Raw genomic sequence first — 11,946 nt, 5'->3', positions numbered from 1 at the left:
GTTTCAGTTAAACTATTTTGTGACATTCAAAAATACAGGCTCTGGCTTAACACGTAGCTTTATATATCTGCAAAAATGATAGACATAGAAATGTTTCAGCTCTAAATTTTTTGTGATATTTCGGAGTAGGTGTTACTTACTTGACATGTGTGGATGGGACTTTTACATGTGGAGTTTTTATTTCTGCATTTATAGCAGACTTTAAAGATTAGAGAAAGGTGATTTGGATTTTGTAACATAAGAAATAAATGCTGATCTGCAATTGTAAATTGTTGCAGTCGGTTCTTTTTTTTTTAGACTGTGCACAAGTTCTTAGAACATTAGCCCAGTCAGTTTTACAGCTGTATATACAGATGCTTAAATTTTTATTTTCAGACTGTGCACCAGTTTATGTGTACCATGATAGAGTCTCATTCCTTGGAAGTTCATGTATCATTAGCCCAGTCTATTTTACATCAATGCATACAGCAACCACAGCTACAGAATGAACTTTATTGTCAACTGATCAAACAAACTTCAAGACATCCTGTACAGAACAGGTCTACTGTGCAGGTAAAATAAACTAGTAGATGGTATTTAGTAAAGCTGTTAAATCCAGTTTATAAAAATCAACTGGATTTGGACCTTTAGTGGGTTTACCACACGGATATAGCTTATACAGTCAAACTTTATTTGCAGTCCATCCAGTATTCTCAGTACAAATGTAGATAGAGAACATTGGACACAGATAAAATCCCCCATGAACAGATATCTGCTTGCTCAATTTGACCAAGGCATGCAAAATCCCCTTTTCATTTTTGTCGAGCCCGCTTGCCAAAGCGAAGACATAGTTGTCCAAATGGCTGTTTGGTGTATGTGCATGTGTCCGTGCGTTAGTACGTGCGTGTGTCAGTCAGTGCGTGCGTCCATCCAGATTTGTTTTTTCAGACCATAACTTTGACATGCATGGAGCAATCTTGTTTCTATTTGACATGAATGTTAACCTCAGTGAGACAAAGTGTCATGAGTGAACCCCAGGTTCCTTTCTCAAAGGTCAAGGTCACAGTTGGATATCAGAGGTCATAGCAGATCTTTTCTGGCCCATAACTTTGACATGCATTGAGGAATCTTGTTTATTTTTGGCATGAATGTTAACCTCAGTGAATTGGAGTGTCATGCGCAAACCCCAGGTTCCTGTCTCAAAGTCAAGGTCACAGTTAGAGGTCAAAGGTCATGTCAGATCTTGTCTGGCCCATAAATTTGACATGCATTGAGGAATCTTGTTTCTATTTGGCTTGAATGTTAACCTCAGTGAGACAGAGTGGCATGCGCAAACCCCAGGTTCCTATCTCTAAAAGGTCAAGGTCACGGAGGTCAAAGGTCATGTCAGATCTTGTCCGGCCCATAACTTTGACGTGCGTTGAAGAATCTTGTTTATATTTGGCATGAATGTTTTACTCAATGAGACTGACACTATCTCAAAGTTCAAGGTCACAGTTAGGGGTCAGAGGGTAAGCTCAACATGTTGCCCATGGGGATCTAGTTTCCAATAATATCCAGATTTTCACTTCACTCTGTTTAGAATAGATGTTTGTCATCTTAAAAATTGTATTATTTTTTTTCAGTTCCATTCATCTTTGTTTAATTTGAAGTTTTCACCCAACAGATTCAAAGGCGAGGTGGGGGGGGGGATTTTTTCCACCTTAGTCAAATGGAGCAGGGAATAGGGTGGGGGATATGTCCTATGTTTAGAGCACATGACTAGCACTATGATAAGGGAGGTAGCCAGTGCCAGAGTTTGTGAGACTTATGTTATCTCTAATGACTTGACAAAAGATGTTGCACCTGAACTCACCTATGTTTCCTGGGGGAGAAAGTTACTTGTGGAGAACTAGTTGTGCTGCTGGTTACATTAATTGCTGCAGTTACTTAACTGAAATGCTGTTGAAAAAAAACTTTTTGGGTTGTCAGTACATTGTAGTTTAAGGCATCAGAATTTGATGGGTATTTAGTAGGAAGGAAGAACCAATCTGAGCAGTGAAACATTCAATTGAAAGTCCAATTACTGCTACTCTACTACGAGTGTATTTAATTAAAATCTTTTTACAGATTGTCTCCCTTTATATAGTTCCAGTGCATATTCATTGGAGATAATCAAGTTTTTACAGTATATTACAATATTTAACTAATTTTCAACTTGGATCAAACAGACAAGTATGATGAACTAATGAACTAGTATGAACTAGTATCCTGCCTTCAATTGCTCGTTTCATAGTGTGTTATGTGTTACAATTATAAACAAATCTAAATTTATGAAATAATGTGTAATTTTTTAAGACACTAACTCCCCAACTTTTAGTTTTATATGTTCAAGGTTAACATGGATTTTGAATAATTATTTTATGCTCAGATTTTCTTAAACTTTGTTCACAATTTTAAAAGTTCATTTTTTCATGCATAGTGAATAAATGGACCTTGTAGATTTTGTTAGTCATTATTTGTTATAATTGGAAAATGCCTCCTTTTACAGAACCTGTTTTTATGTGGAAAACATACCTGGTATTTATGCCATACATCACCGACCTCACCTAGCAACTCCGTACTTGATCTAACAGCTGAGTCCAAGATGAATCCTCAGTCATTTGTGATAGTTCAAGGCTGGCAGTTGTTAGCAATGTGCATATCATTGTTCATACCAAAACAAAGCATTATGTGGCTGTTAAAGATGCATCTGCAGAGAAATGCTGATCCTAGGTTAGTACATATGCACTTAAAAACCTACATTTTAGGGCCGTCTCAAAATAAGTGCATCTTTAGAGAAATGTAAATCCTAGGTTAGTACATATGCACTTAAAAACCTACATTTTGGGGCCATCTCAAAATAAGTGCATCTTTAGAGAAATGTAAATCCTAGGTTAGTACATATGCACTTAATAACATATATTTAGGGGGTCATCTCAAGAAGCATCAGTAGAGTGCTGATGGGCTTTCATCTTAAGCATTTACTGGAAATTGAGGGGCACCTTGGGTCTTCCTCCACCATCAAAGCTGGAAAGTCGCCATATGACCTATAATTGTGTCAGTGCGACGTTAAACCCAACAAAAATAAAATAAATTGAATTAGCAAAGTTAGTCCATTTTTTTCATAGGAAATATACTTGGGGCCAATCGCAAAACAAGAAATAGTTGCTGAAGAAGTATTTTCTGAGAAATGATGATTTAAGGTCAGAACTGTTGTACTTAGGACTCTTCATACAAGTTCCAATACAATACAAATTTTATTTTCATTATTGTTTTACCCTCATAGTGAGAGCTGCAGTATACCAGTATTGTGTCATGAATTAGCCCCCCTGGCTAGTTACATTGTGGAGTTTATCTAGCGTCGCTGCAGTTTCAAGTGGTGAAGTTGTCAGTAAACTTAAATAGAATTCAAAGAGGAAGACAGAGTAACTGATGGTCTACAAGTAGTATTGATTTGATGCATTAAGTAATTTTCCAAATATAACTGAAATATTGTTGAAAAGGCTTTCATGTGTCTTTTTCAGCTAACGGGTAAATTCCTTGTTTTTCAGGACAGACATCGGTAAATATGCAATATTCTGTCAGCTAATAGATAAATTCTTTCTGTTTTTCAGGACAGACATCGGTAAATATGCAATATTCTGTCAGCTAACAGATAAATTCCTTGTTTTTCAGGACAGACATAGGTAAATATGCAATATTCTGTCAGCGTGCCTTAGAGAGAAGCCAACAACAAGGTTTGCGGGAGGTGAAGCCGTCACGTATGGAGGTGATGTCAATCTTGCTCAGACACCCGTATCATCACTCACAACCAATAAGCATACCAGTACACTTTCTGAACAATAATTATCAGGTAAGCATTTGTCTTATTTATAAACATTAAGGTATAATCACTCCCTAAGTATTTAAGGATGTAAACATTGACAATAATATTTTGAATATGCCAGCAGACTAAACTTTCACTCACAGTCACTTGTTAGAAATGTCTCTCCAGAGGGGCCCTCTCTTAAGCAAAAACCTCTCTATAACAACATCATCAAAATTTCCCTATGCTGAAATATACTACCAAATTTACCTCTCCAGAACAACAACCTCTGCATAACAGTCAATTTTTGTATCTCCCAAAGGGTGTTGCTCTGCAGAGGTTGAACCGTATATATATATATATATATATATAGAAAGAAAGAAATTCCAATCTTATGATATACAAAAATTTGAAAAAAATATTTACCTTTTTTATATGTTATCCGGCTTGGTGCTGTTTTTCCATGAAACAATTCAAATATACATATACTTAATAAATAAGCAAGGCCTCCGCATTGTTTATTGTCTCGTATACCAGGGTCTAGAGTTAGGAAATTATGTACTTCAATTACCAGTGTCCAGAGTTAGGTAAATTATGTGCTCTAACTATTGATCAGTTTCTGAGAACTGTGTAAAACATGAATTACAGGTGATAAGTTTTGATGGTTCAACTACAATCCAAGAGTTCTTACAGTCTATCAACAAATGTCTAGCTGTCCAGGACTGCACACATTCCGGATTTGCTCTTTTCTCTGACGATCCACTCGATCCAGACATAGAAACTTGCTTACAAAACCATATCAAGGTAAGAGTATCAGAGATCAAAGTTGTCTGAAATTTCGCAGAATTCTAATTGTTTCACCTGTCAGTTAATTCTTTGTTTTGGAGCCTTTGTGCTATCCTAACTGGTAAGGTATAGGCTGGAACAGGAATAAGTATAGTCATCTAGAATCAAAATCATTTCTTCCCTTAATGCTGCCACTGTTAATCAGTCAAAATGTGGATAAATAAAATTATATGTGTAATTTTTAGCTCACCTGAGCCAAAGGCTCATGGTGAGCTTTTGTGACCGCTCAATGTTCGTCGTCAGAAGTCCAGCGTGTGTCGTGTGTCAGTCAACATTTTCTAAAAAAATCTTCTTCTTGAAAACCACTGGGCAGAATTACACCAAACTTCACAGGAAGATCCTTGGGTGCCCCCCTTTCAAAATTTTTTAAAGAATTGAATTCCATGCAGAACTCTGGTTGCCATGGCAACCACTTGGAAAAACTTTAAAAATCTTCTTGTCCAAAACCACCAGGCGTAGAGCTTTGATATTTGGCATGTGACATCATCTAATGGGCCTCTATCAAAATTGTTCAAATTATGCCCCTGGAGTGAAAAGAGGCCCCGCCTTGGGGGTCCCAAGTTCTACATAGACTTATATAGGAATATTTAAAAATATTCTTGTCTGAAATTACTAGACCTAAGCCTTTGATAGTTGGTATGTAGCATTGCCTTGTAGTTCTCTACCAAGATTGTTCAAATTATTACCCTGGGGTGAAAAGAGGCCCCACCTCGGGGGTCCTAAGTTTTATATAGACTTATATGTATAGGAAAAATCTTTAAAAATGTTCTTGCCTGAAACTGCAAGGCCTAGGCTTTTGATATTTGGTAAGTAGCATTGCCTAGTGGTTCTCTACGGAAATTGTTCAAATTATGCTCCTGGGGTGAAAAGAGGCCCTGTCCTGGGGGTCCCAAGTTTTACATAGACTTATATAGAATTTTTTTAAAAAAATCCTCTTGTCTGAAAGTTCAAGGCCTAGGCCTTTGATATTTGGTACGTAACATTGTGTAGTGGGCCTTTAACAAGATTGTTCAAATTATGCCCCTGGGGTGAAAAGAGGCCCAGCCCTGGGGGTCACTTGTTATATGAGTTATATAGGAATAAATACTTAAAATATTATCAGATCATATTTCCTAGACTGCTTAATTATAATTACCTGATGACCCCAAGTGATTAGGGGTCACTTGACTATGACCTTGACCTACTGACCTACTTTCTTGTTTTTTAAGATACAGCCTTGAAATTTGGATGACCTGTACAGTTTTGCACACCGATCTTAAAACTGACTTTCAGTGACCATGAATGTGACCTACTTTCTAATATTTTAGCATCAGTTTGCCATTTTAAACATGTGGCTCGTATAACTCAGGTGAGTGATTCAGGGTCATCATGACCCTCTTGTTACTGAATATCTGTTTGTCATGTATTTTTGAAATGCCATGGTTGGCTGACTTTTGAATAATGGAAAATTGCAGAATTTACTTATGAAAATATACATTGAGGATGATATTGGATTATATTAAATATAACCCATGTCTGCTAGGTTATGACGGTGTAACAGTGGCAGCTGTACATTAGCATTCACTGTGTGTACTCTTTCAGATATGTGATGTGATCTCAAAGTGGGAGGAGTGTTTTCGAGAATATCATGGCGGTAAATTAGACACCAGTAGAACTATCAGGCTTCTTTATAAAAACAGGTTTGATATTAGAGTTACTTTTAAGCATCATTAAAAATATATTTTGTCCAAATTTAATGTACATGTATTCCCAGTAAATCCGTTTTTGCTATTTTTCCCAAAAGAGACTCATTTATAGAAATTATACATTAAGATACAGCACTTGGGATTATGGATGCTCCTCACTTTGATGCAGTTTTCAGGACATATTTTGTCCTCTGCTGCAAAAATAATTGTAAGTTATGTATACAGTATGTGTTGGTTAAGCTGTATATGACAGTTGTTCTAATTACAAGTTTTTGACAGGTTGAACATTTGAACTGAATTGTTATCTTTGTGAAAACCAGTATCAGAGCTGATGTACAGCCTACATGTCTCGGTGCACAGACATACAGCCCGATGCCACTTCAGATCCTTCAGCACAACCTTTCCCTTAGAACAGTCAGCTGTTACCTCTACCACAGCTTTCCTCTCAGAATCACACACAAACACAGTTCCATCATCTGACAGAGTTATTCCCCTCGACTGACCAATACCACCGTAGCTGCCAATCACATCACCCTGCCAGTTTAACCTGGTCACTGTTTTCATTCTCCAGTCAGATACATAGATAGAACTGCTGTTGGTTGTTACGTATGTTGGATTCCTGAAAATATTTTCTCCTCTGATTGTTGTAAGTATCGTGCCATTGGTATCAAGAATTTGGAGCATGACAGGAAACATAAATGATACAACAAGTTTTCCCGACTGAGAACTTATGCCGTAACATTTTCCATCGACGTTCATAGTGTGTTTCTTTACGAGCTTGTTTGAAGTGGTGGATACAAACTGAATTGTCTGTTCCTCATGCAGTGTGACAGCAAGTTCAGTACCAGTAACTGCAGTTACATCATATGGCTGACCATCTAGTTTTAATTGATCAGTTACAGATTGATTGCAGATCTCCACCATTTTTACTGCGCTGTTATTATGGTCGGTGATGATAAGAAGATCAGGAGTAAGGAGAGTCATTCCTGTTATCCAGCAACTACTGTTATCTTTTGATGTTTTAATACAGATTTCATCCGGATATAAAGTTTGCCTGGGTTTGACAGCTGGAGTGAGACTCGTTAGTTTCAATGTTTTGTGTGATAAGTCACCCAGTGAACTGTCAGCTTCAAGAAGACTTGATATAACTTCATTTGGTTCAAAGCTGTACTCTTTAACATTGTATGCTGATAGCTGGTGAAGAGTTTTCTTATACTCTTTGATCATTTGCTCTGCATATTTCAGTTCCATGAAGAGTCTGTCTGCTTGTTTCAGTGTGTTGAGATGTTTGATGGAGTCTGCTGATGTCTCCAGAGATTTGGTAATGTCATCACTTGCTGTTTCTAATGTCTTCAAATTCTTGTCATTCTCTTGTTGGATTGCCTTTGCTGCATCTTCAGCTTGTCTTTCCAGTTCATCTAGTCTCTGGTTTATTTCCTTCCGGAATTTCTTGATACCTGCCAATACATTTGTCACAGACCCATTGGATTTTACTGTCATTTTTTTGACATCTGCAGACATTTTGTGATATTTGTTAGAAATGGTATCCATGGCTTTCAGGATGTCGTGGTATTCTTTGCTGTCAATGATCTTGCCAGAAATGTCTGGTATGTAGTTCACTTTACACATGTTAACTGTGTGTTCAAGGGTGACGCAGACGCTGCAGACAAGTGCACTATGATCATGGCAGTAGAACTTGATCAGCTCCCTCTTGTGTTTAGGGCAAGGCATATTGAGGTCACAAGTCTTGCCTGCAGGAACAGATGTTGATGGTAGATGTAATGTTTGAGGGACAGACATGCCTTCACTGAAATATCAAATAAACAAGTTTATTGTAAATTTTCATTGCATTTTAAGATTGATTATTGGAGGGGTAAGAAAGGCTTTTGTTCTCCACTTTGAATTTGTTTAGCCATTGATGTTGCTTTCAGGTTGAATTTGGATGGCAAACTTCTCAGTTTTACAATGTCTTTTTAACTACTGCCCCTATTACATTTGAACTTAAAGGTAGATGCCATAGTTGCCTATATATATATATATAGGGAAAAATTTTCCTATGGGCAGAATTTCTTTATACTTTGTGTACTGACTGAGAATCAAGTTTATAACGGAAATATGTATTAAAAAACAAACAGGTTTCCATTTTGCTTGACCAAAAATTACACAAAATGGGTTTACATGTTTTGCACATATCCCCTTTCTCCAAGGTAAAGGTCACACTTAGAGGTCAAAGATTTAAGGTCATTTTTCTTGTCTTGTCTTTAACTTTTTAACTTTTTATGGCCCCTGGAATATAGTGAATGAACTTCTTGAGGATTTCTATGGAATTTTTTGCTGATTTTTCTGTCATCAAAATAATTTGAACAATCTTGGTAGGTCACACAAGGACAATTCGTCAGAAATTATTTTAAAATCGGGCCAGCAGTTTCACACATGAAGATTTTTAAAGTTTCCGCTATATACATATAGGGCCCTAGGTTCAAAAATGTAAAAACAAAAACATGTATTTAATAATATGGGATAATATAAAACAAACTTGGCATTATCTTATTCTCTAAATTCATATAATAGCAGCCTTGATATTTATATAAACCTAACTTTTACACAGGTGAGCACTTTAGGGTCAATGACCCTCTTGTCTTCTTATTTCTTACCAATTTAAAAATGAAAATCACATTAAAATAAAGTTATTAATACTAATATTTGAAAACAATTACCAGTTGTATAATATTTCCAGACATTTTCAAACTATTGAATTATCTCCCCTTAATTAATGGAGGATGTTTTTTTTTGTGACCAGTGTCCTTAGGCCAGACATGATAACTTTCTTAAAAGTTCTTGTTATCAGTAAACCTCGCACATGGATTGGTCTTAGCAAGAGGAGAAACAGCTTTGGGACCCCGAAGGTGAAATATCTCCCTCCCCCACTTTTCAAGCATACACACATGTCCAAACGGATGGTTAAAAAATTGTACAATATTTCTATTGCAGACACTGTCTGTAATTGGCAAACAAGTGACCAAAATGTTCCTATATTATGTATGACAAATGGCAGATTTATGTTGAAAATGTAACATCTAACAGATACTTTCTATTGAATAGTAGGTTGTTCCAGATTTAAAACAAGTCCATAAAATGTTAATTATGCTTTACCTGACAAAAGGTTTTTTTCAAGCAACATAAAAAGCTACAATGTTTTGAAAATTTAAAGAACAAAATTTTTGTTTGATTAACCTTTATAGCCTGCTGGCAGCAAGTGATTCTGCCTTTGCGACCAGTGCAGACCATGATCAGCCTGCAGGCTGATCATGGTCTGCACTGTTCACTATTTAGTAACTTTTCAGTGAACACCCCTTCAAATAATAAATGGTATTGCCAAAATTGACTGATGGACCAGCCCAATTTTGAAATTTAGCAGGGTACAGGTTAGTTGATACAGCACTTTTTACCAGTAACTAAGGACAACCTCAGAATTAGACTACAGTTATACAGGTCATCATTTTTATGACCATTCCCAAAGATCAGAATTTCAGAAAACTCTTTAAGACCCAGTTTTTTTCTGCTATTTGGCTTTAAGAATTAGTTTTCAAAGCTGAAAATCATTCAGATTCTAAAACCTGGTAATAGGTAGCTACAGTGTTTTTTCTGCAAGTGTGCATAAACATATCTTGAAATCTAATTGTTCATTTAACTTGTGACAAATATAATACATACCAGTATGTTTAATAACACTTACCAAAAAATAAATTCTAGTATCTTCTATTTAAAGCAAAATATTACAAAAACTTGATTGTTTAGTTGCTATTTTGATGTTATGACTTTACTTCCTTCAAGTTATGTGTGGGAGTGTGTATCAAATTTAATAATAAATCCTGTTTCATTCAGGTTACCCAGGCATGGTAAAGATAACACACATCTGTATGAACAGTCTTTATGTCAGTTTTTATCTTCTACCTTGTTCTTCACTTCCTTATACCTTGTATTTATATAGTAGAAACTTTAAAAATCATATCATCAGAAACTGCTGGCTCTTTTAAAAAAAAAATTTAATTTGCAGAATAGATTTTTGGATGATCCTTGATCAAGATTGGTAAGATTTTTTCAGTTCACTGAAAAGACAGCCACTGGAGGGCCTAAGAACATATTGTTTAAACTTAAAAGTTAAAATCCATCAGAAGTCTCGAAATGATTCCACAGATATTTTCATTTGGGTGTCACTCTACCAAAAGGGTAAAAACCATCGTGACATATGAGCTACTTTGAAAATCTTTTCTGAATCTGCCAAAAAAAATTTGTGTATATGTTTATATGGATGATAAACTATGTTTAAGTCCAAAATTTAATAAATATTGTCTATTGTCTGAATCTGCAGCCCACTTACAAAGTACTTTGGTAGAAACGTTTCAATTAACATCACTGGCTTTGCGACTAGTCTGAATATAGATCAGCCTGCACATCCTTGCATTTTATGTTTTTCTCCATACTCTTGATCAAATTTGGCCACAATCTAATATAAACTTCGCCATGCCAGCTCCACTAATAATAAATCGTCACTGGTCTCACTGGCACTGACCTAAAAATAGATTAAAACTGGCACCATACCTGCACCACTAAAAATAGATCACTACCGGCACCATAGCATTGTTAAAAATTGAAACTGGCACCATGAGTATCCCAGAAAGTCATGTAAAAGCCAAACCAGCCTCATACCGGCGCCGGTACCAGCACTGGCACCAACCGGCACCAGAGAGTATATAAGCAGTATGCAGCATGACACTGCACATAGCGCAGACTAAACTTACCTAGTCTTTACCTTTAGTCCTCTGAAGAAGTTCACAAGTGCTGAATGAAACCAATCAGGGAAGATGCCTTACCTACAAGAAAGCATGTCCTCCATGGCTCACTCCCAGCCAAAACATCGTAGAAGAAACCCCGCAGCAGCAACATCAACTACGACTCCCATCTCTGGAGTAACTCCAATATTGGCAACTGTCTATGCAACCTTACACTTACCTCCAGCTCTGCCAGAACGATAGTTATTCTGGGCACTAACAATATAGCGCTGCAGAACAGAGATGAAATATATTGAACATATGGATGCCTCTTTACAAATAAGCAATATAGATACTAAGTAAAAATATGTAGTCTCAGGGCATTTAAGACTACACACTAAATGTGCAGCAGTAGTGTGATATCAAATCAAAAATCAATTAGATCATGTATTGTGACCCAGAGACAGAAAATAACACAAAAATATGTGACAGGAAATACTTTTGGATCGACAAGCTATGTACTCTCTACCCAGTAGGGGTCAATATTTCTGGATAGAATAGGAATACTCAGTCACTTCATTTAACCTGTTCGTCTTACTATAAGCTGATTCCTTTTTCAGTTGTTTGTGTTCTTGTTCATTACTGTTTCTATGGTGACCCCCTCCTCCATCTGCAACTGCTCCATTATTCCCCACCAATTTAAAAACTTTTCAAGATGGTCCAATGGTCCTTTCCCTTTAAGCATCTTACGCTTCTTTCTCTCATTCATTTTTGTTTTCAGTTTATATTGGCGGAAAAAAAAACATTATGTTAGCCTGTATGAAGGTAAATTTTATAG

The 11,946-nt window shown here is 36.4% G+C and overlaps 2 protein-coding genes across 2 annotated transcripts in view; one reads left to right on the top strand and one right to left on the bottom strand.

Annotated features, from left to right (window-relative positions):
• LOC123542370 (pleckstrin homology domain-containing family H member 1-like) overlaps positions 1 to 11,946 on the top strand; it is a 140,231-nt gene that overhangs the window by 104,222 nt on the left and 24,063 nt on the right. Inside the window, exons 22-26 of the mRNA XM_053539950.1 lie at positions 376 to 552; positions 2,510 to 2,733; positions 3,676 to 3,853; positions 4,454 to 4,609; positions 6,233 to 6,330. Coding sequence (XP_053395925.1) covers positions 376 to 552; positions 2,510 to 2,733; positions 3,676 to 3,853; positions 4,454 to 4,609; positions 6,233 to 6,330 — 833 coding nt within the window. The remainder of the gene's footprint in view (positions 1 to 375; positions 553 to 2,509; positions 2,734 to 3,675; positions 3,854 to 4,453; positions 4,610 to 6,232; positions 6,331 to 11,946) is intronic.
• LOC128557180 (uncharacterized) lies at positions 6,370 to 10,197 on the bottom strand. The gene is made up of 2 exons (XM_053544117.1): positions 10,073 to 10,197; positions 6,370 to 8,143 (listed from the first exon to the last, which is right to left on the bottom strand). Exon 2 carries the CDS (start codon positions 8,134 to 8,136, stop codon positions 6,595 to 6,597), a length of 1,542 nt encoding a protein of 513 aa, XP_053400092.1. The 5' UTR covers positions 8,137 to 8,143; positions 10,073 to 10,197; the 3' UTR covers positions 6,370 to 6,594.

Source organism: Mercenaria mercenaria, chromosome 1, assembly GCF_021730395.1.
Source record: "Mercenaria mercenaria strain notata chromosome 1, MADL_Memer_1, whole genome shotgun sequence".
NCBI lineage: Eukaryota > Metazoa > Mollusca > Bivalvia > Venerida > Veneridae > Mercenaria > Mercenaria mercenaria.
This window is presented reverse-complemented; position numbering and strand designations above follow the sequence as displayed.